We start from the raw sequence: 27,934 nt of genomic DNA on the forward strand, positions 1-27,934 counted from the left end.
GGTTAGGTAACAAAGCAACCTTGCTCTCGAGGTCGGAGAGCGGACCACGCCGGGACAGCGGGTCGGCTCGGACCGTGCGAGTTATAGAATTGGCAATGGGATGAATCTCCGGCCCCCGGCGGCGTCGGGCCAGGGTCACTTCATTTACATGTAGTTGGGGGACGACGGAGGAGGAAAGGGACTGCGAGCAGACTTGGGAGTTGCCTGCGCGGATTGCTCAGTGGGCACCCCATGCTTAGGACTGGGCATATAAACTCGATGGATTTTTTTTCTTTTCGCCTTCGGGCTGGTAGAGGAGGTAGCGGCTGGCTGCCGGATCTTCGACTGACTAGGTAGGCAAGGTAACAGGTGTTGAGAGGCACTATTGATTCATCCGCCCCCGTAGTGATAGTGGCGGGGGTATATCGCGGGAGTCACGACGCTGGCCAAGATATACTAACATTGAACCCTTCCCCCCCCCTTCCCCCCCCCTTTTACCCTCCTCCGCCTGGTCAGCTTCTTCCAACTGACGGACTCTATCTGGTACTAGTTGGAAAATTAAAAGACCCAAATACGCCGCCGCCACCACCAGGCGTCATCGGCCCCATTCCCATTCCGTTGGTGTTGTGCGACTGCGCGGCCGGGGTGCTGGCGAGACCGGCGCTTACGGTGCTTGGCGTGCTAGGGCCACCGTTGTTGGTGTTGCCGTTGCCGTTGCCGTTGCCGTTGACCCCGCCGGATGGTGTGCTCTCCGTATTATTCGGCTGGCCCTGGGATGGTGCCGGCATGTCCATACCTGAGAATCCGAGGCCCCAAACCTTGCCGATATGGTCGTCAGATATCTCGCCGTTGTAGATTCTCTCCCGCAGTTGGAAGAAAACCTTGCCGGTGAGTAGGCTGTCGGAACCGGCTTGATGGGCGGCCCCGACCCGTTTTATCTTGAAGGCCTCCGCTATGCTCTCGAGGCCCGACTTTTGCTCGAATTTCTGCATCACTTCAGCCGAACTAGGGTCTGTTGGGGTCAGAATTCCGGTATTGTGGAGTTTCAGTGCGTACTTCATCAAGTGCTTGACATCGTATGTCGTCGGGAACCACTTCTTCATGATATTGTCGAATTCCCTCTCGTCGTTCGCCAGCTTCTGGTCCACGAGCAGTTTTGTTAGATAACCAAAGTCGTAACCGCCATGGAACGATATCCACTTCACATTGTCGAAGCAAACGAAGCCAGAAACGATGAAGAGGGAGGCAAACTTCCTGGGGTCGATACCGTCACGTTCGAGCAGGCCGAAGTCGATGCCAGCCTGTTGTAAAGATTCGATGGACGCCTGGTTGTACATGTCCTCCTTGAGGGAGAACTTGAAGTTGAATTGCCAGCTGAGGGGGGTTTGTAATTGGCCGACGGGTCGTCTGCCGTTTGGGCCGCCCTCGCCCGCTAACGCGTTGGCCCTGTCGGCGGGAGTCTCGCCCTTCTCGTTGAACAGGCTGAGGCCTATCTGAATGACGTTGAGCAGGTCAACATTCACGCGAAGACATTGGTAATGATAGTCACTCTTGCCGCGAAAGTTGCCCATGGGCCGACCGACTATGCCTGGGAATTCCGTGTCCTGGTGTCGTTCGCAGTTAGCATGGCCAGCATTCTTCACACAAGCTGCGGGAGAGAGACACGAGGGGGACGGGGGGCACTAACCATGGCAACGTAAGGGAAGTCGTCGATAAGGTCCATCAAGGTCGTCATCTCCTCCTCGAAGTTGTGTTTCCACACCTCACGTATGCGGGCTTTGGACGAGCCGGCCGCTCGTGGCTGCCGCTCGCCCCCCATGCTATGCGAGGGTTGGTGAGGATGCTGCTGTTGTAGTGCCGCGGCATGCTGAAAGCCGGATCTAGCGGCGTGGCTTGCGAAGCCGGTCTGGTCGCCAACGGCAAAGCCAGCAGCACCGGCATTGATGCCGGCACCGAGTCCTAACCCGTTCGTGGTAAAGGGGCTTATCTGCGCGTTGCTCATGTAGGCTGGGTTGGCCAGGGTAGGCGGCTGATGTGTTGTCGCATGGGGATGCGACGGGAATTGGTGTTGATAGGGAGGGATAGTCGGAGGGCCGCCCCCGAATCGGGAGGGGGGAGCCATGTACGATCGGGACGGTTAACTGGACTGCGCGTCCGATCAGACTCTCTTCCTAGTTGTCGGTATATGAGGCGGGCCAAAAAGATAGGGCGTCATAGGGGGAGCTTGACTATGGTAGCCGCCCGCAACTACAAGGCGCCGGAGGTTGGACGCTGAAGCTCCGGCACGCACGCGTGCAGAATGCGGGGCGCCCTCGTCGTTTCGCAGGCGTCTGGTGGACGGCTGTTGAGCTGCGCCGCGATGCTGTATTCCTCGCGCAGCGTGCAAGACAGGGCAACAGTCGGTCGAACGGCTAAGCAGGAGGCGGCGTTGTCGATTAATCAATCGATCGATCTCGGAGTCGTGGTGGGAGGGAGGACTGGACAGTATTGCACTGAAGAAAAGAGTATGGTCTGTTAGCCCTTTGAAAGGAATGGAGAGAAAGGCAACGTCGAAGGACGACGCTGGATTACGGGATTAGTGAATAACGGATGGGATGGGGTTGATCCGAGCGCCGCTGTTGTGAAATTCCACAGCTTCCACTCGCTCTTCGCCAGCCGCATATGTGCATAGTAAAGATCGGTATTTGCATAGAGACCCGAGGAGTATACGCGATGTGTGGCAGGAACATTGGGTACCTATGTACCTCACGCAGTGTCTCGAAGAGATAGGTACCTAAGTGACCTACCTAACCTAATGGATCTTGCTTGTACCGGGGTAAAGTTGAAAAGGAGGCTCCTAAGACGTACCTGCGCAGAGGTAAACGCACTTGAGCTCCTAATCCCCATATATACCACAGCCGCCAGAGGGCCCCAAACCAATTCTAGCAATATGTATACTCAGCTTATCCCGTTAACCTAAGAAGGTATCTACCTACTTCACGCTCCCCTGCAACTCTTTCCCGTCGGCCCTGGTCAAGGCTGGCACCAACGCCAGGGCAGGAAAATCGATACGCCGAGATGTTGAAATGTACTCGGACCCGCGGACATTAAGGTAGATCGAGGAAGCCCAATGAAAAGACTCGATTCCCCTCTTCAGCCAATCAGGCGTCACGCAACTCGAGTCATGTCACAACGTGACTTATGTAATCCGACGGACCCGGGTACCTCACGGAATTCTTCCGTCCCTCATTCGACCTACTTACGTCTATCGCCCACCGGCCGGCACACACCTAACCCTCGCAGCTTCACGACAACCACCGCGGCAACCCGATCGGCAGATCCGTCTTCCTTCGGCGTACACCACCACACTTCCACGCCCACGCCAATTCCGCCATGTATCCCTCCAGGTAGGTAGGCCAATATGCGCTCCGCATCGCTGCCGAGCCTCCTCGAAGCTGACCGGCGCGGCGCGTCCGCCCCGCAGGATCCTCCGCGCGCACCCCGGCGAGAAGCCGAACGTGACCGGCTTCGACGTGCGGAAGTTCATCGCGGCCGCCGGCCAGCCGCGCTACGACCCGTGGGAGCGAGCGTGAGTTCCCGACCCCCATCCCATCCCGTCTTCCATAGTAGACCCAAAGGAAAAAAAAAAAGAGAGCAGAAGGAGCACTCGCGCCCCCGCTGACGGCAGAGCCATCGCGCAGCGAGGCGTGGCGCTACCAGGGCCCGTTCACGCGCTGGAACCGGTTCCGGGGCGCCTTCCCGGGGCTCGGCATCGCCACCGTCGCCTTCGCGCTCTACCTCGGCTACGAGCAGCTGTTCCTCAAGGACGCGCACCACCACGGCGACGGCGACGGCCACGCCCACGCCCATGACGAGAAGCACCACTGATCTGGAGGGGAGGGGAGGGGGGCTAGGAGGCGCCGGGCGATCGATCATCTAGATCTATCGAGGGCGAGGGAAACTAGGGGGGAGAAGGAGAGGGGCGAGAAAAGCCGGACGCTGTTACGCATGGCAGACGGCCCTGGTACAGGACTGTCTACCTGCCGCGAAGACGAGGACGTGCCCAGGGCAGGCAGAGGACGGAAGCTGTATATGTATAGAAACGGCCGCCTAGCAGAAAGGGGAATGAAAAAAAGCCAACACGATCTGCCTCGTCGTGATCGGAAGCGGCTCCCATGCGGGGACCGGTGGAAGGCTGGGGACGGCGATGGGGGGAGATCCAGGCTCTCACCCCTCGTAATGCGTAGACCACACATTTCGATACTCGCACTTCCAGCTTTCGTTGCCCCCAGAGTATTCTTCTGCCAGGTGCCATATATATTATATATATATATATATATTGCCTAGTACATCATATACGTATGCGGATCCTGCCCTCCCGCTTTTCCCCTAACTTATACTCCGAATACTACATTATTTACTTATTAGCAACGTCGGATATACACGGGCATGTTCTCTTCTTCTACTCCCCGCACCCCTCACCCTTACAACCCAGCACAAATCAGTAGCAAAGAATCTTCAATATGTTTGTTTTAGCTTCTATTTGACTTTCTCTCTCTCTCCTACAATTCTTTCCCGTTAATGCAGCACCGGAACCCTCCCGGGCCACCTGATGGCGGCGATGATGCGAATTTGCACATGGGGAATACAAAACTCCGGTCTCCGTGCTCTCTCTGTGTGGCCACTTGCTAATGCTATCCGTTCTCTCCGCCCCCCTCACTCTTCCTCAACGCGACACATGTTCGAAATCTACTACATTGCTCCTAACACATCCCGTCCAAAACATCGAGTTCGAAAGAGAAGAAAAAAAAAACAAGCCGCGAGCGAACCCCTTCCCTTACCCTCCGGCGCGATCCGCGTATATACAAGAGAAACATACTCGACGACGGAGGGGGGAGGGGAGGGGGAGGGTCAGGCAAGCCGACGGACGGACGGGCGAGAGACAAGCAGGCGCGCGAGCCGTCCTTCTCGGGGTGGCGCGACGCAGCGGCGATCACAGCCCGACGCCGTTCACCGCGTCCAGCGCCCCCTCGAGGACGACCTCGAGCTCGGAGACGCGCTGCTTCAGCCCGCGGTTCTCGTCCCGCAGCAGGCTGACCGTGTCCCAGGCGACGCTCGAGTCCCGGCCCCGGCAGTTGCTGCAGTTGCTCACCGTGGCCGCCTCCGCGCCGCCGGAGATGCCCTTGACCAACTTCTGGAACGCCGACAGCTGCGGCTGCGGCTGCGGCTGCGGAGACGACGTCGCCGGCTTGGGGGCCGCCCGCGGTACGTTTAGCGTCGGTGGCGGCGCCGCCGCCGCGGCTGGGGCGGGGGGAACCGGCCCCCGGATGGTCAGCATCTCGAGGTTGTCGCTGTCCGTCGCGCTCGTCATGGCCGTCGGGCTGCGGCTCCGCGAGAATATGCTCTCGCCGTCGGTGGTAGTCGTCGCCGTCGTGCTGGTGGTGTCGATGCTCAGGTCCGACCTGACGGTGCCCGCGCTCTTCCGCTTCCCCCACATCTGCCTGTCTTCCTCGCTTTCCTCCGCCGCGTACTCCCGCTCCTCGCCGTCGCCAAGGCACGCGTCCTCGGCGGCATGTCTCGGACGGCCGCGCCTCTCCTTCTCCCTCTCCATCTCCGCCCTCTCCCGCTCGGCGCGCAGCTCCGAGACGAGACGCTGCATCTCGTCCTCCTGGTGCGACGCCTGGACCGCCATGGCCTCGAGCTGAGTGCGGAGGCTCCGGACCCGCAGTTCCGCCTCCTCCGCCTCCTCCCGCTGCGCCTCCCGCTCCGCTTCGAGTTCCCGCACCGACGCCACCCGCTGCCGGTACGCCTCCTGCATCCGCCGCAGCAGTCCCGCCGCGTTCATCTGCAGATTCTTGTACGCGGCCGGCGAGAAGGCCTCGGCGCTCTTGGGGGTGTGCGCAGGGGAGGAGGAGGGAGGGTATAGCGCTGCTTCGACGTCCATGTTGCACAGCTCGTCGTCGACTTCGCGAGGTGTGGGCGGCGCCGGCGCCGTGCTCGTCAACCGCGTCGTGATCGAGGAGAGGAAGCTAAAGCGTGACGATGACGATGACGATGTCGGCCGTATGCCGTCCGTGCCCGCGGCGGCGCGCTGGAACTTGGACGTCATGTCGGGGGAGAAGCCCCCCCCGCCGGGTTCTAGCCAGGCGCTCGTCCTTCCCGGCGGGTGCTCGAGGCGTCGCACCCCGCCCTTCCCGACGCGTCCGTCGCCGGTGAGCGGCATCTCTTGAGAGTGGTGTCTGACGTGTCCCGCCCCTCTAACAGACGACCTAGAACCAGTATCGGCGTGTAGTGGTGATAGTGAGGAGAAGGCGGGAGCAGACTGTTGTCGTTGGTGCTGTAGGTGGGAAGCTGGGCCTTTGCCGTGGTTGCTGCTGATGTTGTTGCAATCGTTGTCGGTGTGGCCCCTGTTGGTGTTGTTATCGACAGGTGGTGCAGAGTGAGCCAGCGGTGTCGATGAAGCGACGGGCAGGTGCGGTTCGAACGTGAGGGTTGACTCAGGTTCGCAATCCTCGATCCTTCTCCCACCCAATGTACCGTTTTTCTCATATGTTTCGTTTTCCATCCTTGTCTCCCCAGCAGCAGTCGGTGGCAGTGCGTTACCCCTTAGCATTGCTAAATAACGGTTTCGGGGGAGAAGGGGGAGAACGGGCCACCAGGACCCTCTTCTGTATAAAAAGGGCGAGTTTTGCTGGGTATGTGGTCCGGGGGTGGCTGGGCCTTCGGAGATATCCAAATCAAAACGCGTAGAGAGCTCTACCTATCTCGCAATTTTCTTTGATGGGGCGGCAATCCCACCACGAGGTCGGTCGCGATCTGTCTGGAAGGCTGTGGAAATCTAACGCCAGTGTTGCTCAACTGAGGTAAGCGACGCGAACCACGAGGCAAAGAAGGCAGGCAGGAAAGGAGACGGACGAAGGCAAGGGAACAGAGAGAAACAATGAGAGAGAGAGTGTGTGTGTGTATGTGTGAGAGACAGGCACGAGAGAAAGAGAAACAAGAATCGAAGACGCACAGGAAACAAGCGCCCCCCGTTTACGAGTTGATCCACCGACCGGCCCAAGTCAGGGACGAGTCAACAAAACAAACGGAGGAGGCGGCCACAGATTCAAGTCGACAAGAGAGGCGGCATCCACTCGTGGTGGTAATAGTGAGATGGGGGAGGAATTCAAGGCAGTGAGTGGGCCACCCACCCGCTACGTCGGGAATCCCAGATCGACATGTAACGACACATACTTACAGCAGATATGCATCTATATACCTACCTCTTAATGTATTACACCTCGATCGATCCCGTCCGTTGCCACGAAGTACCTGTACGAGGGAGTTATGAGTATACTCAGTAGCATCATGTTGTATATACGTACATTCAGGCTATATGGCAGGTGGCATGGGAGTGAGTGTAAGACGGGTGAGACGAGTCTGGTCGGCAAGGGTAACGACGAGCGATGGTGGGGCACCTGGCATTTCTTTCCCCATACGGATGTGCATGTGTACGTAGCATGAGTATAGGTACTCCACGGTCGGTTAGTGCGTACACGCTCGCGTGTGTACAAATGCACCATACATGTACTATGCATATGCAGGATGAGGTATGCATGCATCCAAGGTTCGCTGCCTTCTTGCAGGTACGTATACTTTTTATACATCAGGTAGGTGTAAATTATAACTATATCTGTACGGGCATCTATCCGCCTACCTACCTACCTCCTATGCATTAAGTAGCCTACGTACCCACCTATACCTACCCCCCTTAAGGTCCCAGCAGGTACCTACCTTAGTGGACGTATAATGCATTAGGAGGCAGGTAGGTACCTGTACACAAGCACATGCCAGGTAGGCCGAGCAGGTAGGTATAGAAAGTGGGATGTCTCGCTGCACGCGAATCCAGCAAAGAGGCGACAACGGGAGATCACCCGAGGCGCGGCAGGCAGAGGAGGAGTGACAGACCCCTCCGCGTCTGCGTCGACCTGATAGGCGTCTCGGAGAGATACCTACACGTAGGAAACACATGGCTGCTCCGTACGCATGAAAGTCTGGATGCACGGAGGGCATGGGAGGGCTGTAATCCGGCTGACTTGGCTGATTCTGCCAGGAAGACAAGTCGTCATCTTCCATTGTCTACTCGATACACACCTCCCTACAAGTAAAGAAACCAAGCGCAATGCGACGCCGCCGGATAGAGGGGGGTTCCTAGTTCATGCCACCACTTCCCCTCCCCCCGCTGCCTACCTACCAACGCAGGTAATGCACTCGCCCTCCAGTTCCCCAAGTCCTGCTCTCCCCGAGAAGCCCAGCTGAAGCATTTGTCGGTGCGGCGGCCATGTCAGGTGCGCACGTACGTATGCATCATTATGTGTCGCGCACCTGTGCCGCGGGGGTCGTGAGCCCCTGTCTGTCTCGGCCGCCTGTCTCTTCTCGTTCAGCGCGGCGCTCTCGTCCTAGCTGGCCACTCCTCCTCCTCCTCCTCCTCCTCGTCGTCGTTACGGACCCGGTCCTCGCGCGGCCTACCTGCCTTAGGCACCTCTACGTACCCAACCCACGCCGAAGCCACCGGCTAGGTGAACCAGCCTACAATGCTTATGCCCACGTACCCTGCGCGGACAGGCCATAGCGTCCCGCCCGTGCACGCCGTGATCGCCGTATAGTACTACCGACTTGCCCGACGTGCCACATGCTTATCTACTTGCTGGTGCGTTCCGAGTCGTCGTCGCCGTCCACAGGGCCGCATCGTACCGGCGTACACAAGCTCAGGTGGCCTTCCTTCGGAACCGACGTCGCACCTCGACTCGAACGAACCGAGCAGCTGACGGATCTGTAATACCTACTGCCTACCTAAGCCAGCGTGCAACACAACCCCTCCCCGCCCCTCCAGGCAGGCTGGCGGGCGAACTAGTCACTAGAACAAGCTCCGGGGCAGTCGCTGCCATCAGTGAAGGTGTGCGGCGCTTCTGTATACACAGCTCCCCCTGACGTGTGGGAGGCTCTCCCGAAAACATGACGGGGGGGTGGTGACCAGATAGTTATAACATCGACACCCCCGAGGGGGCAAGCCTGATTTGCGGGTGACTGGAATGCTCCATTGAATACCTACTATGTAGGTATCTGATAGCTACGCCCTCCTTTCTCGTTTCCACCTCTTCTTCCTTCTCTCTGTAGCACCGTAACTATGGCGCCCGTGACCTGCGGCTATTCCCCAGGAGCCACTAGATATCCCATACATCGATTCTTCCACCCCGGAGTGGGCCTGAGCCGGTAGCTCCTCTCCTCCACCCCACGGGGGCGGACCTCACCTATTCAGGCTTGTCGAAGTAGGTGAGGATGCCAGGATCTCTTCGCTTGACCCAGGTGCTGGGGGCCGACGGGTCGGACGGGCGGGCCGAAGTCAAACCAAAGTCACCCGCAAGAAATAGCCTGGACAACACGGCGGAGGATCGTCGCCCGTTTTAGTAGAAGCTTTCCACCATGGTGTCCTTGAGGTTGCCCGCGATGTTGCCGGGCGCGGCGCCCTCGCCGAGCCGGAAGACGCTCTCGATAACGCTGAGTTCGGTGGCGGTGGTGTCGAGGCCCGTGACGGCGAGCCAGTCGTTGACGACCATGCCGGCGCCGACGACGTTGCTGCCGCGGTTCACGCTGCCGGCGACGAGGGGGACCTGCAGCAGGCTGCTGAGCTCGTCCTGGTCCTGGACGCTCGTCTTGGGGTGCACGAGCCCGCCCTGGTTGCTGAGGCTCATGTAGCTGCCGACGAGCACGTTGTCGGCGATCGTTTGCCGGAAGACCTCGACGCCGAGCACGTCCGATATGATCTCCTCCGTCTCCCGCTCGAGGTCCGGGTGCACGAGCGCGATGTGGTCGTTCGTTACGATGACGTTGCCCAGCGCCGACAGCCGCTCCTCGATCCGCTGGATCTTGATCTCGTCCGGTAACGAGTTCCGCAGGTGCTGCAGCTCCTGGTCTGTCGTTGACGTCGGCACGAGGAGCCCCTTACGATTCCTGCGCAAGTACGGCGAACCCCGTTAGCCGCATGTCGGAAAGAGGGGTAGATGCTGCGGTGCCCGAACTAGGCAAAGAGGGCCGGCTGGCTGGCTTACCCTGCTGTTAACCGGCCGATGATGCGTGTGCCGGCGATAGTAGTGCGGCAGATGGGTATGACATCTTGCAATTCCGCCTCGAAGACGCTATAGAAATTTTCGCTCGCGCCCACGGCGGTCAGGGCGTAGGAGTTTGTGAGCGTCGCGAACACGCCGACCCTAAAAGACGCCGGGGTTGCACCCTCGATCAGTTGCTGGTCTGCTGTTCGAATTCCCCCTCCCGCTGTTTTCCCCGTCTTTTTTCTTCTTTTTTGCATCGCGGGGTCGGTGGGGCTTACTCGTTGGAGTTCTCAAATTGTGCGCGCACAGCCATGGCAGCCGAGTCTACCGATAACGACGTATGCGATGCCGACAGCGTGAATGAGGCTAGAATTGCGACCGGGCGGGAATGGGGGGGGGAGGGAGGAGAGGTCGCGTGAGGGACGTATGTGCGAGGGAGGAGAGAGATCCAGGTAGGTAAGTGCTGGGTGATGCAGAAAGGTCGGAATTACGGATTAGGGTCCTCTGCCACGGTGTGAGCGCCTGAACGGGCCGTAGGAGGGTCCGGCAGATGCTTACTTTTAGCTGAGAAGAGGAGGTAGGCAAACGCTATTACGCTATTACGCTGCTGGATTCGTACAGACGGGAGGGATGCGGTGTTCTACCTGAGCAGTCTGTAGCCAGAAGCCTACCGGCCGGGTTATATAGTAGGGATGGATGGCTTCAGCGGGCAGGGAGAGGCATGTACTCATAGCTACCTAGAATGGAGGACGCCACAGAGCGAGGTACCTGTGTACATGGACATTCAAGCATTCAAGTGGATGGTTGGGTACCCGTTTGCGTACCTAAGGTACCTTAGGGTGCTCATGGAGGAGGTTAACTCAACTTGCATGTATTGATCGAGTACCCCGTCCGGGGACGTGCAGGCAAGCGTCGGTGATGAACCGAATTGCTAAATACCAGATCGGTACCTGCTCTCGCTCCTCCTCTCTCGGCTGTGAGTCAACCCAGGACGGTCTGCCCCAATGGCGAGAGGGATAAGGCGCATGCATCGCCACAAGCAGGCTAAGCGTAGCGCGAGCGATGACTCGAAGTCCGAGGGGACAGGTACTCGCCGCCGGCAGAGAGGTACCCTCCTAGGAGGTACCTCAGAACTCCATCCCCCCGTATGGAGGTACCTACAGTAATCAAGACGACGACCGCTAGGTACCTTTACACGTGCACACGCAGCATCGCGGCCCCTCTCCTCCGGCTCCACCTCAGAATGATTCATTCTTATTCATTGCAGGCCCTGCGCCACGTCGTTATTATGAGTACCATACTCCCATCTCAGCCTTCGAGTAATTCGCAGATGGCAGATAGGTCCTGCATCGTGTTCGCAAAGTGCCTCCTGCTCACCCCTGTGCGAGTCGGAGTTGTACGTAGGTATGTAGCGTGCAGTGATCGGTCGATTTATCTTTAGATACACCTACCTACCTGTACTACAACTCCGTGGACGGCAACACCGACAACACCGACAAGACGACTCCGACACGGCAACACATACCTACATGAATATCTAGCACGTACAGTCTACTAGTCTCTCCATCTCACGCAGACGCCATGGCGGAGACGAACCGAGTTGTGACCGCCTTCTCTTTATATGCTCCTCACCACCAACACCCACCCCTCTATTAGCTGGCCGACCATGCTGAAGCAATGGCGACCTCGCCGGTTTAGTCTCGTCTAGCCTCCTCCCGTCACCGTAATTCCACCGATGGGAAATACCTCGGCCCGGCGAACCCCTTGGCAATCACCGCCTGGATATCGATATTGGCGCCCGGGTCGCGGTGAGGACTCCACATCTTCAACAGTATGAACCGCCCCGACACCGGCGGATCGAATCTGATGGTGCATCTGCTCGTGTTCCGCTCGATGAAGAACCGCGCGTGCGGAGCCATCAATCCGGCCCCGGCGGCACGGGCTGCTTCCTGCGCGGCTACCTGCGCTGCCTCCTCCGTCTCCGTCACCGTAGTGCTAGCCCGACGCTGCCGTCGACGAGGTCTATAGCTCGAGCCACCAAACGCGTACTCGTCCGTATTCCCCTCCTCGTCGCTGCTCTCGCTTTCGAATGGCAGGGAGCCGATCCGATTCGGCGGCCGCCAATCGCTGTGTATCGGGTCGTCTGTCTCATCGTCGCTGCATTCGGTAGTAACCCGGAAAGGAGGCGGCGCGACATTGAATTCCGTAGGAATGTGGGCGACGCGAGCGCGGTTATCTTCGTCATCCATGCCGATATTGTACAGACGCCTCGCCCGAATCTGCGCGTTCGTCATCAGTGTCCCGTCTTCATTATGCCTGACGGACACGATAGGCGCCAGGGGATGTGACTCCCACTCGCCGCGTCGAGACGAAGCCCTAGAAGGCCGGTACTGAATCTGGTACTGCGCCGTCCGCGTTAGGAGATGATCGGAGCTCATCGAGACAAAGACCATGCCCTCCTGGACACTGTAGAGAGCACCGTTAGCAAGATCTGTTTTCACGGCACGGGAAAGTCGAGGTGCCACCTACGGAGAAGTGAAATCCGACCTAGGCGCCTTGATGATTAACTCCTGCAACGTGAAGACGGTGGCGCCTTGGTGCCTCAGGACAATGTTACACCTAGGTCCCTCGGTGCAGTAGACGGTATGATCATTCTTCAGGATATTCTCGGCGGCATACTTCTGGCCGTTGTCCGAGTATATGCCACCATCACAGCTCACTAGTTCCATCGTCAGCTGGCCCGGTTTTACCTGCCCGTATTTCCCATATCGAAAGCCTTGAAAGCCACTGGACAGATGATCCGAGTCTAATTTGCGCCTCTTCACCCGCCGGTTTTCCTCCACCGGATCTTGCGGCGGCGGCGGAGGTGGCGATGAAAACGAAAGGTCAGAATATGAGTGGCTAGGACTATGCGTAAAGTCTAGAAGCGCTCGCAGTTGCGAATTCGTATCCTCGCGCAGCCGCTCCTCGTCTAATGATTGTAAGCCAGTCATCTGAGCTGTAGCAGACCGTCGCGCACCATGCAAGCCTCGCTCGGCAGGCTGAAACTGATCCCAGGCATCGGATGCTTCCTCGGTGTTTTCGTTCCGACTTTCGTGAGGGCCCCGCGGTCTTGCCGAGTACCGGTCGGATGCGCGTGCTCGCATATGCCGCCCGGCTAGTCCGCCGGAAGAAGACATATTCGAAGGTCGCCGAGTGTTCAGAGATCGGAGCGGAGGTAAGTAGGGCGCAGACGGGGGTATGTTGTACAGGGGCGACGTGTCAGAAGGTAGCGGCTCTCTCGAGAATCTTCGCTGGGCGTCTGAATTGGACTCGAATGGCATAGTGTTCCACGGCGACGAGAGAGAACCTAGGGAGCTTAGACGGTTCTGGACGAGGTCCGTGTGTGTACTACTAGAAAGCCGAGAGTACGGATAATGCCTCTCTATAGCTCGATACAACTCTCCGGACGGACTGATTTCAGAGCGTGAAACATTCCCGTCGAGGATAGAACGGACTATCTCATCGGCGGTACGGAAGGAACCTGGACCTGAAGGTGCGTTCCCGGAGCGATCGCCCGACTATCGGATAATGGCACGGTCAGTACGTAACTTGGTCCCAGATCCGATCGCTTGAGACGCTTGGGAGGGGGGGGGGACACAGACTCGGCCCTGCTTCGGGGCCTGGGTAGATGTGGACGTGTGTAAGTGAGTACGCAGGTGAGTGTACGGATTATGGAACACGGGCGTTGAGCGGGAACAGGGAGAGAGAGGTACGTATGTACTATATAAGGCAACTGAGGCACTCACCATTAAGAGCCGAGAGGCGGGAGCGTGCGGGTTCTTGAGTAGAAGTAGGCCACACAGAGACTCACGCACCTCAGAGGACCTGACAGTAAGGGCAGGCGAGCAGTCAGGGTCTAATGAGGCTTAAGAGGAAGAGGGCGTCGAGGTGAGTAGACGAGGGATGATTTCGAAGTAGGTATCTTGGTAGGCGTTCTAGGACGAGGGATTGTGAAGCGACGGCGATAGATAGGTGGGTGAGTGGGTGAGTGGGTGAGTGAGAGGAGGAGGATGAGAACTGCGAAGTTGGAAGGCGAGGTGAGTTGGAATGGGAAGCGGGAATAGGAAGGGAAATGCGTTGCAGGCCAGGGCGCAGTGAGAAGTGATGAGGGCGGTGGACTGGCTGGTGTGATGAGGCAGTGAGATAGACAGCGAGGTGTGTAGCAAAGTGGTGGGCACAGCGTGGGCATTGGTCGGTGGTAAGGTCAGGTCGAAGGCAGATCCGTAGAGAGGGCGAGGGAGAGAGGCGGGTTTAGATGGTCTGGGGTGGGCAGATTTGAATGGATGGACGTTCACACTCAGTGCGTTCCTAATTTAGGCGGGGTCAAATACTGGACAGGGCTGCTGACCCGAGAGGTGGGAGGGAGAGAATTGCTAGGGAGTACATGGCCTCGCCATACGAATCAGCGCCTCGTGCCCGGTACCCATTTAACAGGCGCCTGCTTGACCCGCTTATGTCGCGACCACCTGTTACATTGGGATAGGTGCCTACGAACCGCTCGCATCAGGGCTGGTACATGCCGAATGTACAGACCTGCCAAGTGGCAGGCAACTTGCGTCGAGATACAGGTCAAGTACCTCGGGTACCTAACCAATTTAGGTACCTACCGTAAGGTATATAGAGGTATGTACCTCATATACCAGGTACCTCTTAGGTAAGGTGAGGTCCCCAGCAACAGCCTGTGTCGGGTTAGATTCAGAGATTCAGGTAGGGGGTAGACACCTCCTATCACCTGAATCTAATACGTATGAGTACACGTACATACCTGTATGAGTAGGTACCTTAGGCAAGAGGTACCTAACCTATGAATGTTACCAGAGACGCAGCTCCAGCTCTGAAGATGATCCATGGTAAACCCTACGGAGAGATGTGATGAGAAGTAATAAATTAATGAGCTGCATGCCGCCTCTCAGCCTGCCAACTCCCAACCAATATCACGTACCCTGTTTCCGAGTTGTCCCAATATTGGGTACCTATCTACCTAGGTATCTGAGCAAAGTATGGTACGTCTATGTACCTACGCTGCCCACCAGGTCTCGGGCCGGAGCTCGGAAAAAGCATGAAAATCGCGAGAAGACACATAAGCAGCGCTGTGGCTGCTCGCGTAATACTACTTAGGTGCCCCCCTAATGGGGGCTGCCTGGCAACAAGTAGAAACGGAACAAAGAGATGAGTCTTTGGAAGGACCTAACAGCTCATTGAAGCTCCCCTCAAGTTGCTCCTTGGTAGGAAGGTAACTTGATACCACATGGTACGCATCTATTATCCAATGTTATGTGCATATATTAGGTATCGGTATACACATACCTAAGGTCGACAGGGACCGCTCCTACACTGCCCAGGTTGGGCTTTTGGGTATGTACTTACCTACCTAGGTACCTACCTAGATCCTTATTCCCTAAACAGGTAAGTACCTCAGATACATCGTCGCGGTACGTACCTGCCTATGTATTGGGTACTCCCCGTTTCCAGTCGTTGCCCCAGAAATTATTCCATTATCAGATTAGCCTAGCCTTATCGATCCGACACGCATTACGGCGCATCGACGCGCAACGCAGCCCAGCCGCGTTACCAACCTAAAAGAGAGCAAGCAGCGAGGCTGGTCCTTTTCATCGCATCCCTTCACATCACATCTCATCGCGTATCCGCATCGCATGTCCGCATCGCATCTGATTCCCAGGTCTCACCTGCGCATAAACAGAGTTGCTGCATCAGGCAACCGGGCCGCACGGGCGAGGACGAAGCAGCCGCCCGGGCCTGATAATACTTACTCCCAAACCAACCCGTCATGAGCCTCGATAGCTCCGCGACGGCGCAGCCAGAAAATGGCAACGCCCTAAGCGCAGGTAAAGTAGCCCACGGCCCATCCTATTCTCTCGCTCCGCCGTTCTCACACTTAAAAAAAAAAAAGAGGACATTGCTCTTTACGATCGCCAGCTCCGTCTCTGGGGCATGGAAGCGCAGCAGAAGATCCAGAGCGCCAACATCCTCCTGGTCACCATGCGCGCTCTGGCGAACGAGATCGCCAAGAACCTTGTCCTGGCCGGCATCGGCTCCCTGACGGTCATCGACGACCAGCCAGTCACCGAAGCCGACCTGGGGGCCCAGTTCTTCCTGTCGGAAGAGAACATCGGCCAGAACCGCGCCGAAGCCGCTGTCAGCCAGATCCAGAAGTTGAATCCCCGAGTGAAGGTTGTCGCCGACCCCGGAAGCATCACGACCAAGGGCGCCTCCTTCTTCGGAGACTTCGACATCGTCATCGCCACCGATCTCAGCCCCACGCTCTTCGCCTTCACCAACACCGCCACCCGGCTCCACAACCGGCAGTTCTACGCAGCCGGCACCCACGGCTTCTACGGGTACATCTTCTGTGACCTGATCGAGCACGACTACGTCCTCCAGCGCGACAAGCCGAACGTGCCCACCGTCGTGGGGCCGGAGACGCGGACGCGCAGCGTCGCCAAGGTGGAGCTGCAGAAGGAGGGCGGGAAGGTGATCGAGAAGGTGCAGAAGCGCGAGCTGTACTCGACGTGGGACCTGGCGTGGGAGACGAGCGTGCTGCCGGCCGAGTACATCAGGTCGAAGCGGCGGCTGCGGGCGGTGACGCCGGCGCTGTCGTGCCTGCGCGCGCTCTGGGCCTTCCAGCAGCTGAACGAGGACCGGTACCCGGGGCACAACAAGGCGGACCTGGAGCAGTTCACGCGGCTCGCCACGCACAGCCACGCGGTCCTGTCGCTGCCGCCGGAGACGCTGCGCTCCGAGTTCCTGCGCAGCTTCCTGCAGAACGTCGGCAGCGAGGTGGCGCCGGTCGCGGCCGCGCTCGGCGGCCAGCTCGCCCAGGACGTCATCAACGTGCGCGGCCAGCGCCAGCAGCCGATCCAGAACACCGTCGTCTTCGACGGCGACAAGATGGAGGCCGACGTGTACCCGCTGCACCCCGAGGGCAACCTCGGCAGGGCCCAGCTCGAGGCCGCGATCCACGTGATACCCCAGGTCGACCTACCACAAGCAGGACTCCCCATAGACGGCGGCGATGCGAGCATACTGACGGGGCCCGGAATGTAACAATAGACAGGCGGAATAGGGGATAGCCTCTCTCTCTGCGACCCCCGACGTCTTTGATCCTCTCTTTTTTTCTTTTTTCTTTGCGATAGACTGCGCACATGAGTGGATACAAGGGAAGGAAAGAAAGAAAGAAAGAAAGGGAGAAAGAAACAATACCCGGCGCGTCTTCCGTCTTCCGCCTTCGCAGGCGTGTGTATGTGTATGTGTGTAGGTAAAAATAACCAGCTCTCCCTGCCTACCCAGGATCACTCTAACAGAGGGGAAGCAGGGGAGGCCACAAACATGAATTTTTTTATTAAAAAAATGCTCTTGCGTAATAATCCGCATGATTCGGGACGGACCGGTAGCTTGTCTATTATTTTTTTTTTCCTTCCTCCTAAGGGTTAGGGAGGCTGGGAGCGGGATCGGGAAAGGGGCAGCAGTAGCAGCCGCATCAAACTGCAAATGAGCGCAGGGTTAGAAGCGCGGCGGGGGAGAGGGAGGGGGGGGGGGAGACAAGAGAACAGCCCGCCCGGCCGCGAGGTCGCTACCGTGTAGAATAGATAGAACAACAGTTTCCGCAGCGCGGTCGGGTCGGGTCGCCCGTCTTCTCCTCAAGTCACGGCCGTGGCTTGCAAGTTCGTGACCAGCGTAGGGTACCCTACGACGCGCGCGTGTGCGTGACTAAGCTGCCTCGACGTGCAGAGCTGCCCGGTCTCGTCATCTCCCGCGCGCGACGCGCGCTGCCGCGAGGTCCAGAGAGCTGCGAAAACGGTACCTAAGGGACCAAGGCGTCGCTGCGCAGGCAGGTAGGTAGGAAGAGATGTTGGCTACTCTTCCGCTTCCCGGAAGGGGGGAAGAGAGGTGTCTTGGTAAGGAGAGTGAGTAGGTAGGTAGGTAGGTAGGTAGGTAGGTAGAGGCTCGCTTTGCACGGTACGTGTAGCTAGGCGATCGCTTGTATATAACTACCTAACCTACCTCCTCCTAAGGAGATATTTCGCATACCTAGTAGGTACCATTTGGCAACGAACCCCCCTCCCCTCGCCTCGTATCATCCACGGGCTGGTTTCCGGGGCCGGGTGTCACGAACCCCTCCGTCGAGTCACCCGAATGAATCACAAGAGAGCTCTAATCACGAAGCCAGGAAAGCAGGACACGGATAGAAAAACACTGCGAGTAATAAATATATAGGTATTAAGGTCTATATATGTGGTTCATAGTCGGTCGCTCGGTCGCCCCGCTGGTCGAAATCACGTTCCTTGTCGACGCACCCGCCCACTCCCTCGCACCCCGGTCCCCTCGCCCTCGCCATCGCCCTCGCTCCAGAAGCCCGGTACGGGCGTGCGGGGAGCAGCCTGTGTCGATGTAATTAGACGAGCCAGCCAGCCGGCTCAGCCAGCCGGCTACCCAGCTGTCTTATCGTCCTAGGCAGCGTCTATCTTTGTGGACGGAGAAAAGAGAGGAGAAAGAAAAAAAAACCAACGGCCTATATCGACCGTAATGACACAAATGCAAAAGTCCTGCGTCGTCGGGCGAGATGGATGCTCTCATGCCCGATACTCTCCAGGCGAAAACGACGAGGACTAGGACGACGGCAGAAAGGATGACGTGTGGTGGCGAAAGGAATTAAAAAGAAAAAAAAAGAAGCGTCCCCTGAAACTCCGGTGCTATATGCAGAGGTCTGTCGGTTGATGGGTCCCAAATTCCAACGACTATGCATTCATCCATTTTCCAGTCCGATGCTGCGCGTACTATCCATGTGGCCTAGCCTTCCTTCTCTGCGGATCCGCCATGCTGTGGTTGCAAAAGAAAAAGAGATGATGAAAATGTGACGACCGCAACGAAAAACCGAGATGTTATGGGGAGGGACGGCAACGCAGACGTTCGTTCGTAGGCGAAAGTCGAGGGGCGAAACCATGTGTGCGTCCGTTCACCCGCCGACTTCGCCAGCTCGAGATGTGAGAGGATGGATGTGGGTGTCGAACGCCCTCAGCCTCGATCCGAGGCGCTCCACTTGCTAATAAATGGAGATATCATGCTGCGAAATGATAATAATCAATATGACAGCCTTCAAAGAATCGTCTTTAAAAGGACCTACTTAGGAGAATCCTTCTCCTCTGAATCCTCTTTTTTAACGCTCCTATTCCGGCCCTTGGAGCCATTGTTGACATTCCACCCTCGTATGGTGGTAGGACCGCTCCGCGGGGGCGGTTCGTTGGCTCTATAGTCCTTGATGGCTTCCTTGTGGTCGTAGTGGGCAAGTCTTAGCTCGGTGGCACCATTGCCCGGCCACGGACGGTTATGGGGGATAGGGGCGGCGGCGATCTTCCGGTATTTTCCAGATCCGGACCCGGACCCGTTGGACGCCATCGATGCTCGATGGCGTGGGGTATGCATCGGCGAAGACGGACCTAGCATGGGCGGGCCTGGTGGTGATACCGAAGGCTGGGGAATCTCCATCTGCGACGACATAGAACCCATGTGTGGCTGACCCTGCAGAGACGAAGACATCACCGGATAGCCGGCCAGGTGAGGAGGCGGTGCGTGTGGGTTTACGATCATACCGGGCCCGGCGAAGGGTTGGACTTGCTGAGGTACCGGCATCAACGCCGGTTCGTGAAACGAATAGCTCTGGTGGTAGGCTCGCGACGGGGCCGGAGGATAAAAATTTCCCGAGTTCGTATGGAGCAGCCCGTGGGGGGAACCAAATTCCTGGGGTCGGTGAATAGGGGGAGGCGGAGGTTGTTGCAGCGGCGGTCCGTTCGACCCTTTACCCAGGCCGTCAGATCTGTTCGGGCGGAGGGGTGGGAGAATTGGGCTGTCTCTGGCGTTGGCCTGGCCCGTAAAGGGAATACGGGAGGAGACGGTCGGCTGCATCGGCTCCATCGAGGAAGCAGGGGACGGCGCGATGTGGGCAAAAGACGGCGAGGGATTCAACGCCGTCTGTAAGAACGCGTTGGGTTGGGGTGGCGGGTTAAACAGGCCGAGCAGGCGGGGATCTATCATGGATGAATCGCTTGTAGCGGCCACGTCTGTGTGGATTAGCTGCTGAGAACCACCGAGTGCCGCGTCCGCGAGGATAGAGAGCCCGTGGGGGTGGCCTTCCATAGGCAACTCTGGGCGTGCAGGAGCTGGCTCGGCACTGGTAAACACATCTCGCACCGCATCATATGGCCGGGACGAGCGCTGGGTTGACGTGGGCGGAGCTGGCTTGTCCTGCTCTAGTTGAGAGGCGGCCTGTAAGAGCATATTCACGTGCTCCCGAACCAGACCGTTATAGGCCTCTATCGATAGGCGAGGGCTGTGCTCCTCGACAGCAGCCTCGCCGCCGTCACCGTTGTCGCCGCTGCCGTTGTCGTCTTCATCCGGGGGGAGCGTTAGTCTCTCGCGTGCTTGACGTTCACGGTCGCGCATTTCATCAGTGACGATTTCATCGGGATTAATGCCTTCCTTGGCACAAAAGTCGGCGAGCATCATCGCCGTGGTGCTCTTGGTGGCATCCTCCTTGAGCATGTTGTCCATCTTCTTCGGTCTGACTGAGCGAGAGGCATGGATAGTGACGGTGGCACTAGGCACGACGACCACAGGCCGCGTCCCATCGACGCGTTCACCCGGCGGCTCCGCCTCGTTTTCGGAGTCAGGCATCGGGAATCCATAGCGGGGGTGCAAGACGTGCTTTTTGGTAAGGGCAGTGTCTAGCGCATCTTCCTTATATTCACGGCAATCGTAGTCTCTAACTGTATGGTCCCAATGAAAGTTACGCGAGTTTGGCTCGTTCAAGAATCGGCCTCTCGTAGCACGCGTGGCCTTCCGGGTGGAGTCGTTTGTCGAGTCCCGAAAACCTATTTCGTGGTCTTCGAACTGGAACGTCTGCGGGACGATGAAGCGATTATACGGACTCTTAGCGCGTCGGTTCACAGCCCGGACGCCCCATTCGTCGGCCTCGGACGCGCCATTGGGAAGATCGGGGAAGTCTTTTCCGTTGGAGACCCCCGACTCCTGGTCATCCAGCGCGGAGGGCGACGGCTCGCGGGATTCAGGCCTTCCATCAGGCTCCTTTTCGGAAGAGAGCAAGCCGGCGACGTGTCGTGGCTTCTTTGAGTCTGTACGTCCATCGGACTGGTCATCCACTCTCCGCTTCCCGGTCAGCTTTGTCTTGCGGCCTTGGTCCTCAGCAGCAGCCTCAGATCCATCCGATTCCATAACGACAGGCAACGCCGAAGGCTCGACGTAGTTGTAAGTCAAATCAGGAGTCTGGGAAAGTGTTAACGGAATTTCTGCGAGGAGAGGGGGGGTAACGAGGAAGGTCTGATAGACGATGGACTTACATCGAGGGCTCGACCTTCACGGCGAAGCTCGGCCAAGATACTAGTGCGGTTCAGCGCACCATCGTAGAACTCCTCGGTTCGGTAATCGTAGGAATCCTAGATGAGGACAAGTCAGCCACGGGGACGTTGGTTTTTTTTTGGGGGGGGGGGAGGCACGAAGACGCGGTAGAATATGATACGGATAGGTACCAGGAAGAATATATACTTACCATGAAGGCCCTCTCGGTACGGGTGTTTTCGAGGGCGTGTTCACGATCGGTGATCTTCACTCGCATATGAAGCTCTTTGTCGGCAGCCTCGATAACATTCTGAAGCTGGCCGTCCAATTGCCGCTGGAGTATTTCATACTCGGGAACGGCTTTGTGTGCATCGATATCTTGGGTGAGGGCCTTGATCGTCTGATCGGCTATCTCGTCGAGAGCCGGCTTGAGGGCTATCGACACCTGCGAAAAGAGATCCCGCAGCTCTCGCTGGCGCTCGTAGGACGCCTGGGCAAAGGGTTCAGGGTAAGACTTCTTCTGGCCCCGTCCCTTACCGCGGGTTGCCTTCTTGGCGGCAGGTTTGCGGCCAGCTCGCTTCGTGACGCCTCCGGAAGTCTTCTTAGTCGCAGCAGCCTTCCCCTTGGCGGGGCTCGGCGCAGGAGACTTGGTGGGCTGCGGCGCGCTGCCCATGATGACGGAGTGGTACGAAGCGAGAGATAGAGCGAGCCCGCGAGAGATGGAGGGAGCGATAGAGAGGGGGAGCGATAGATAGGTACGAGAAATGGGTGAGGGAGGAGGCGGACGTACGTGTGTGCGGATATGTGTGTATGTGTGTATGCGTGGGCATGTGTGTGTGTGTGTGAGTTGTGTGCGGGCGGATGTGTAGACAAGGTGATTTATTGCACAACCCTATTCAACTGGGCAAGACGGGTTGGGTAGAGGTGAAGAGCCAGAAAAACTAACACGGAGGGCGGTCTGATGGTGCGAAGGCGAGGCGAGGATTACAGCCGGGCCAGGTATTGTGCTTTGCTTGCGGACTTCCCGCGCGGCAAGGCGATAGAGCAGCAGAGAAGCGCGCCCCAAGGAAAAGAAAGGCCGGCGGCTGGGTAGGAAGAGAGAGTTGCAGGGTCATTTAATTTTGGGGGTTGTCAGTCTCCAGCATGCGCTGGCGGAGGCGTGCAACTGGCGAGACGGCCGAGTATGAGAATGGGAGGAGAAAGGTCAGGGAACAAACTAAGAGCGGCCGGCTTCCTTGGGCAGGAGTCACAGGAGAAGCAGCAAGAGAGAGGGAAAAAAAACACAGGCCTCAGCTGAGAAAACGGAGAGGACCAGAGCCAGCAGACCAGCCCGTCCGGATATCTGGATGGCTCCGGCTCGTCGAGAAAGGTCGCGACAATAGGGACAATTCCGTCAACAGCTCGAGACCGTCCGTCGCCATGAGATTTTCTTCGTCGCCAGCAACAACTAAACAGCAAGACCACACCCTGGACTTCCCGATACAGTCAAGTCCCTGCACGGTCCGGCCGCACTGGGATCCGCTTTTTAAGGCTGCGGCGCTCGTGATTGGCCCGGAGAAATCGCTAGTCCGCGTCCCGTGCCTTGTACCTGCCCCCGGCGGCGCCAGCTTCGACAACCCGACAACTTCTCAGTCAGTTGTGCCTGCCCGCGCACTCCCACGCCGCCGCATCCCCGCGCCTGGCGAAGCCGTGAGGTGTTTTGCCAACCCATCCGGTGCCTGGCCGGGCATGTCGGCGCTTTTCTAGGGCGTGCCCTGTAGGCGCCTAACCCAGCACGCGCGTGTACCTAACGCAGGGACTTGAGCGAGTGCTGTACGGGTGCCGTAGCACCTAAGGTTAGGCTGGAAGGTAGGTACCTACCTCTCTACCTTGGGTACCTCCTGACCTGCTGTAGGGGGTACTTCTTCACCTGCCTATCTCCCTACCTCCCTAGGTGCCTACCTCTACCCACCTACGTGCCCATCTAAGGTTCGGTACCTGATATTTGAACGTCTGGTACGAACCTCCCAAGGTGCGTCCCTCTACATCCTCTATCTCTCGCAACTCGCCGACCTGTGTCCCATCCAACCCAAGCTTCGCGCCGGAGATTGCGAGAGACGGCCTGGGGTGTGGGTTACCTAGGACGTAGGTTACCTACATACCTCCCAGCCGAACTCAACCTCTACCCACCAACCTGTCAGCCTGCCCGACCCAGGTTCCACGTACAAGCATATATGGGCATGTGTGTAGGTATAGGCATGTCTCCCGCATTCGATCGACTTCGGATCGCCCAAGGTATTAGGCTACCCTGCCCAGCGCAGAAAGCCGAAACTGCATCGAGGTATCCGGTTGGGAGTATACTACCTACGCAGGTACAGGTAGGTAGGAATGCTTACTGCCTACCTCTGTATGTAGGTAGGTGGTATCCAGCCCTAAGGTCCATTGCCATCTTATACCTACAGCCGCAATCCTCTCCGTGTGCAACCTACGTGTCGTCCTCACTAAGACTACGCGAGCCGGAATGTTCAGGAACGCAGAGGCAAGTCAGCGTGTATGTAGCAGTGCATGTCGTGAGCATTTTCCCGACTTGGGTGTGCAATCTCACCTAACCTCGAGCCTCGTCTTCGGGCGCACGTCCGTTAGGCGAAGAGGCGATCCGCCGAGCGCCTCAGCCTAACCTACCGGCTCGTATCGACCAAAGATTAATTGTTATATGCTGTAAGCCGGCGCGCGCCTACAATTACGCCCACCGCAGGAATACACAGGTACACACATGCGTTGCTGCCGGCAATGCCTACATAAATACCTACCTAGGTACGTAGATGCGGCGGCGACGCTCTTCTTCCTTCCAAAAGATAACACCCCGGGAAAGTAATAGAGAACCGAGTTTCGGGGCTGGGCTACCTCCAGGCGCCTGACCTGTAGGTGTCAGCTCGCTAACGGGAAACGGTGCTGAGAGACAGCTGGAAGCGCGGAAGGCGAGAGAAGACAGCAGACTAGGGATTATTACACGTGAGGTGAAACCGGCATGTCGTGACGAATCCTGTAAGGCTCAGCGTCGGGAGGCTGGTCTGCTGGCTTTCGATGTAACAGCAACCCGATTTGGCCTCCTCCATCCATCTCCTCAGGTAACCTACCTCCTGGCTTACTGGTACCGCAGGCACTAGGTGTCTATATTCGAAGGAATGGCGTATATAAATGGATAGCCCATGTCCAGTTAGTGACGAATACAGCGGGAGCTCACAGGTTACGGGCCAATGTATTTACTCGTATCCCTGGGCACATACCATTTCTAGGCAAAGGGGGCGATTGCCTACACGCACATCGGCAGGTACCCGGGGTACACGTACCGGGCCATGCTAAGGCGCGCCGCAGGGTGATATTCACTCCAGAGTCCCGGGTTAGAAAGCCATACGTAGGTACCCAAGTATGTCTACTATATCTACCATAGGACCAGTCCTCGGGTAACTATGGGTTCTATTAATTCAATGCCTGCGCGCAACGGGTGAAGTGCTATTGCATGTATGCTAGTTGCCTATAGGTATATACCTCAAGTACCTATATGTAGGTACATGTAAGGCTAGTATTACTACAGAAACGGATAGATCCACCGTCAGATCCTCGGATGAGTTTAGGTTGTCTCCTCATACACATACAGGTTCCGGTAATATTGCAGGTAGGCTAAAAAAGGAAGACAAGGGTAAATAGGTACCTCTAGGTACCTTGGAGCCTAAGGCAAGTAGAAGTACCTCGTACGTACCTACTTACCTAATGTGCACGTGTGCGTGCCCCAGAGAGTTGCCAGATCGGGATTAGCGCCCCCGTACCTCGTTCCCGTCGAGGCCCCAAGTCGCATGGGGTGGCATGTCCCGCGTCTACGGAGCGGTCGTGAGCCACTAATTTTTCTTTCCTTGCTCAGCACAAACGACCTCGCCTCACCTCACCTCACCTCGCCTCCGGCCGCCCTCCAGCCGCACATCCCGCACATCCCGCAGACCCTTCCCGTACCTCCCGCGCCGACGAATCCTCTCCCGAATCCGCGCGCAGCGGCGAATCCGCCTGCCCGCCCGCCCGCGCACCCCCAGCCGGCACCCAGCACCATGCGCCGCTAAGGGGTTGTTGGCCCACAGCTAGCGAACATGGGGAAGCGGAGGAAGGTCGCGCACCACGCCCGGCCGCCGCCGTCGAGGCCCGCCACCGGCAGCCAACCGCAGAAGAGCCCGAAGAGGAATCCTCCGCCGCCGCCGCCGCCGCCGCAGCAGCAGCATCGGCAAGGCACTGCGGCGTCGCCCTCGAAAGGGGGGCCCGGTCAGCGGAGATCGCAGGGCGCGCCGCCTCGCGACGCGCCCACCATCCCGTTCGCGCCCGAGCACCGGATCCTGCTGGTCGGCGAGGGCGACCTGAGCTTCGCGGCGTCGCTCGTCGAGCACCACTTCTGCGCGGACGTGACGGCGACGGTGCCGGAGAAGAGCCTCGACGAGCTCGCGGCGAAGCACGCGGACGCGCGGGCGAACGCGGCCAAGGTGGAGGCCGAGGGCGGGCGGGTGCTGTACGGGGTGGACGCGACGAAGATGGCGCCGTTCGTGGCCAAGAAGCCGTCCTCCGCCTCCTCGAACCGCCACCACAACGCCGCCGCCGACGACGGCAGACCCGCACCGCCGGCGGGCCGCATGGACCGGATCCTGTTCAACTTCCCGCACGTCGGGGGTAAGAGCACGGACGTGAACCGGCAGGTGCGCCACAACCAGGAGCTGCTGGTGGGCTTCTTCGGGCGCGCGGCGCCGTCGCTGGCCCGCGGCGGCGCCATCGTCGTGACCCTGTTCGAGGGCGAGCCGTACACGCTGTGGAACGTGCGCGACCTCGCGCGCCACTGCGGCCTGCGCGTCGCCCGCAGCTTCGCCTTCCGCGCCGACGCCTACCCGGGCTACCGCCACGCCCGCACCCTCGGCGCCCTCCGCGGCGGCGGCCGCGGCGCCTGGCGCGGCGAGGACCGCCCCGCCCGGAGCTACGTCTTCGTCCGCAAGGACGACGACGGCTATGGTGGCGGCGACGGCGGCGGCGAGGCCGCGCACCCCCCGAGGGGCAAGAAGCGCGCTAGGCGCGACGGTAGCGGCTCCGACGACGACGATTGACGGCCGCGCGGCAGGCGGCTTACGCTCCCCGCGCCTCCCGCGCTTCCGAATAATGATGATACGTACATCCGTGTACTTCCCACCGACGAGGGGGTGGGGAGGCGGAGAGGCAGTTTTTTGAATTTCCGAGGAGGGAGGCGAGCGAGAAACGAACGATGGGCCGGGGGAGGGGGGGGGGTGGTTACACGATCCCCCCCCTCCCTCGCCACTGGGAGTAGGTAGAGTTATGCTGTAGTCAAGATTGCGATAGATCCGCGGGCCCTACGTATCGAGGATGCACGCCGCGATATGCCGGTACGGCACTATGGGGTAGAGGTCTGCTGGCGGGCAATTGATCGACGTGTTTCAAGGGGTGGCGCTCTACAATAATTGAAAACACACATTTAAATAAAAAAAAAAAAGCGAACGGTTCCGAACGCGTAGTAGGCGGCGTGGCCCACCCCGGTTTCGTTGACGAGGGCGCAAGCAAGCAGAAGCCGGCCGTCTATGTATCAGACCTCGTCCTGAGGTGCGTCAATAACTGCGCGTGTAGTTGCGATGTGAGCTATCACAACCGTTGCGAGGCCCCCCCCCCCCGCCCCCCGGCCCTCCCCCGTACGCACGTAGGAGGCATGTGCGCGCTCTCGCTCCCTCCCGTCCACCCTACCTGCTCCTGTTCCCCGAGCTGTATGTAGAGACGGTAGCGGCGGACGCGCAAGTGCACGTCTGTGTGGCGTGTATTTGGTCAGAGGGCGACGGCGGCCCCAGTGCCGCCCCCTACACAGACCGAACGCGCGAGGGACGGACGCCTGACCGGCCCAAGCCCTCACGATATAACGAGAGAGAACACACAAGTCGGGAGGCGATTTGGGGCTTGGCGTGCTAATATCTTACGTGAGACTTGTACGGGACTCGAGACCACACTGCGCTCGCCCACTGACCGCTTTCTCTCTCTGTGTGTGGTGCGTCTGGCTCCGTCTCCGTCTCCGCCTCTCTTGAGCACGGTGTCGCCATTCCTCTTCCAAGTGCTTACGCCACTATCTTCGCTTGTGTGGATGGCACGTCTATCTCTGTCTGTCCGTTTGTCTGTCTGTTTCTCTCTCTGTGTCTCTCTCTCCTGCTCTTCCTTCTCTCTCTCCATCTTTCGCGCTCGCGCTCGCGCTCGCGCTCCTTAGTCCTCGACCCTGATGTCCCTCCCGGTGGTATAAACCGGACGCTGCGAGATTCGTGCGGGGAGAGGCATGGTGATCCCCCTCCTGGTGCATATTTCCGTACCGTCCGGACTACGTATGTGCAGACTTGAAACAGATACGAGCCTGTATGTACTTTCGCCTCCCCCCTTCTCCTCCCGCTGTCCGTCCGTCATGGCCAGCCTCCCTACCT

The 27,934-nt window shown here is 58.5% G+C and overlaps 10 protein-coding genes across 10 annotated transcripts; 5 read left to right on the forward strand and 5 right to left on the reverse strand.

The window, feature by feature from the left end:
* Positions 1-454: 454 nt before the first annotated feature.
* Positions 455-2,850, reverse strand: GGS23DRAFT_561195 (CAF1-domain-containing protein). The gene is made up of 3 exons (XM_051515927.1): positions 2,209-2,850; positions 1,667-2,125; positions 455-1,583 (listed from the first exon to the last, which is right to left on the reverse strand). The coding sequence occupies exons 2-3, from the start codon at positions 2,099-2,101 to the stop codon at positions 516-518; spliced, it is 1,503 nt and encodes a 500-aa protein (XP_051373353.1). The 5' UTR covers positions 2,102-2,125; positions 2,209-2,850; the 3' UTR covers positions 455-515.
* On the forward strand, positions 2,831-4,361 carry GGS23DRAFT_561198 (NADH-ubiquinone oxidoreductase B12 subunit family-domain-containing protein). The gene is made up of 3 exons (XM_051515928.1): positions 2,831-3,365; positions 3,443-3,547; positions 3,660-4,361. The coding sequence occupies exons 1-3, from the start codon at positions 3,352-3,354 to the stop codon at positions 3,844-3,846; spliced, it is 306 nt and encodes a 101-aa protein (XP_051373354.1). The 5' UTR covers positions 2,831-3,351; the 3' UTR covers positions 3,847-4,361.
* Positions 4,362-4,722: 361 nt separating this feature from the next.
* GGS23DRAFT_457996 (uncharacterized protein) lies at positions 4,723-7,057 on the reverse strand. Its single transcript, XM_051514078.1, has 3 exons — positions 6,974-7,057; positions 6,719-6,796; positions 4,723-6,529 (listed from the first exon to the last, which is right to left on the reverse strand). The coding sequence occupies exon 3, from the start codon at positions 6,521-6,523 to the stop codon at positions 4,952-4,954; it is 1,572 nt and encodes a 523-aa protein (XP_051373355.1). The 5' UTR covers positions 6,524-6,529; positions 6,719-6,796; positions 6,974-7,057; the 3' UTR covers positions 4,723-4,951.
* A 1,137-nt stretch (positions 7,058-8,194) lies between these two features.
* GGS23DRAFT_458033 (uncharacterized protein) lies at positions 8,195-8,680 on the forward strand. The gene has a single exon (XM_051514080.1). It carries the CDS (start codon positions 8,282-8,284, stop codon positions 8,570-8,572), a length of 291 nt encoding a protein of 96 aa, XP_051373356.1. The 5' UTR covers positions 8,195-8,281; the 3' UTR covers positions 8,573-8,680.
* A 500-nt stretch (positions 8,681-9,180) lies between these two features.
* On the reverse strand, positions 9,181-10,524 carry GGS23DRAFT_458031 (eukaryotic translation initiation factor 6). Its single transcript, XM_051514079.1, has 3 exons — positions 10,328-10,524; positions 10,050-10,208; positions 9,181-9,951 (listed from the first exon to the last, which is right to left on the reverse strand). The coding sequence occupies exons 1-3, from the start codon at positions 10,360-10,362 to the stop codon at positions 9,405-9,407; spliced, it is 741 nt and encodes a 246-aa protein (XP_051373357.1). The 5' UTR covers positions 10,363-10,524; the 3' UTR covers positions 9,181-9,404.
* Positions 10,525-11,300: 776 nt separating this feature from the next.
* GGS23DRAFT_561213 (uncharacterized protein) lies at positions 11,301-14,446 on the reverse strand. The gene is made up of 3 exons (XM_051515929.1): positions 13,838-14,446; positions 12,579-13,609; positions 11,301-12,515 (listed from the first exon to the last, which is right to left on the reverse strand). Exons 1-3 carry the CDS (start codon positions 13,838-13,840, stop codon positions 11,768-11,770), a joined length of 1,782 nt encoding a protein of 593 aa, XP_051373358.1. The 5' UTR covers positions 13,841-14,446; the 3' UTR covers positions 11,301-11,767.
* Positions 14,447-15,657: 1,211 nt separating this feature from the next.
* GGS23DRAFT_561222 (uncharacterized protein) lies at positions 15,658-17,612 on the forward strand. Its single transcript, XM_051515930.1, has 2 exons — positions 15,658-15,937; positions 16,003-17,612. Exons 1-2 carry the CDS (start codon positions 15,880-15,882, stop codon positions 17,154-17,156), a joined length of 1,212 nt encoding a protein of 403 aa, XP_051373359.1. The 5' UTR covers positions 15,658-15,879; the 3' UTR covers positions 17,157-17,612.
* Positions 17,613-19,042: 1,430 nt separating this feature from the next.
* On the reverse strand, positions 19,043-22,369 carry GGS23DRAFT_458137 (uncharacterized protein). The gene is made up of 3 exons (XM_051514081.1): positions 21,673-22,369; positions 21,464-21,559; positions 19,043-21,389 (listed from the first exon to the last, which is right to left on the reverse strand). Exons 1-3 carry the CDS (start codon positions 22,132-22,134, stop codon positions 19,230-19,232), a joined length of 2,718 nt encoding a protein of 905 aa, XP_051373360.1. The 5' UTR covers positions 22,135-22,369; the 3' UTR covers positions 19,043-19,229.
* Positions 22,370-23,433, forward strand: GGS23DRAFT_458142 (uncharacterized protein). The gene is made up of 2 exons (XM_051514082.1): positions 22,370-23,309; positions 23,356-23,433. The coding sequence occupies exon 1, from the start codon at positions 22,605-22,607 to the stop codon at positions 23,205-23,207; it is 603 nt and encodes a 200-aa protein (XP_051373361.1). The 5' UTR covers positions 22,370-22,604; the 3' UTR covers positions 23,208-23,309; positions 23,356-23,433.
* A 1,901-nt stretch (positions 23,434-25,334) lies between these two features.
* On the forward strand, positions 25,335-26,690 carry GGS23DRAFT_458156 (uncharacterized protein). Its single transcript, XM_051514083.1, has one exon. It carries the CDS (start codon positions 25,580-25,582, stop codon positions 26,570-26,572), a length of 993 nt encoding a protein of 330 aa, XP_051373362.1. The 5' UTR covers positions 25,335-25,579; the 3' UTR covers positions 26,573-26,690.
* The last annotated feature ends 1,244 nt before the right edge of the window (positions 26,691-27,934 follow it).

The sequence above is a fragment of the Durotheca rogersii genome (genome assembly GCF_024521655.1).
Source record: "Durotheca rogersii strain YMJ 92031201 chromosome Unknown GGS23scaffold_6, whole genome shotgun sequence".
In the NCBI taxonomy this organism is placed as follows: Eukaryota; Fungi; Ascomycota; class Sordariomycetes; order Xylariales; family Xylariaceae; genus Durotheca; species Durotheca rogersii.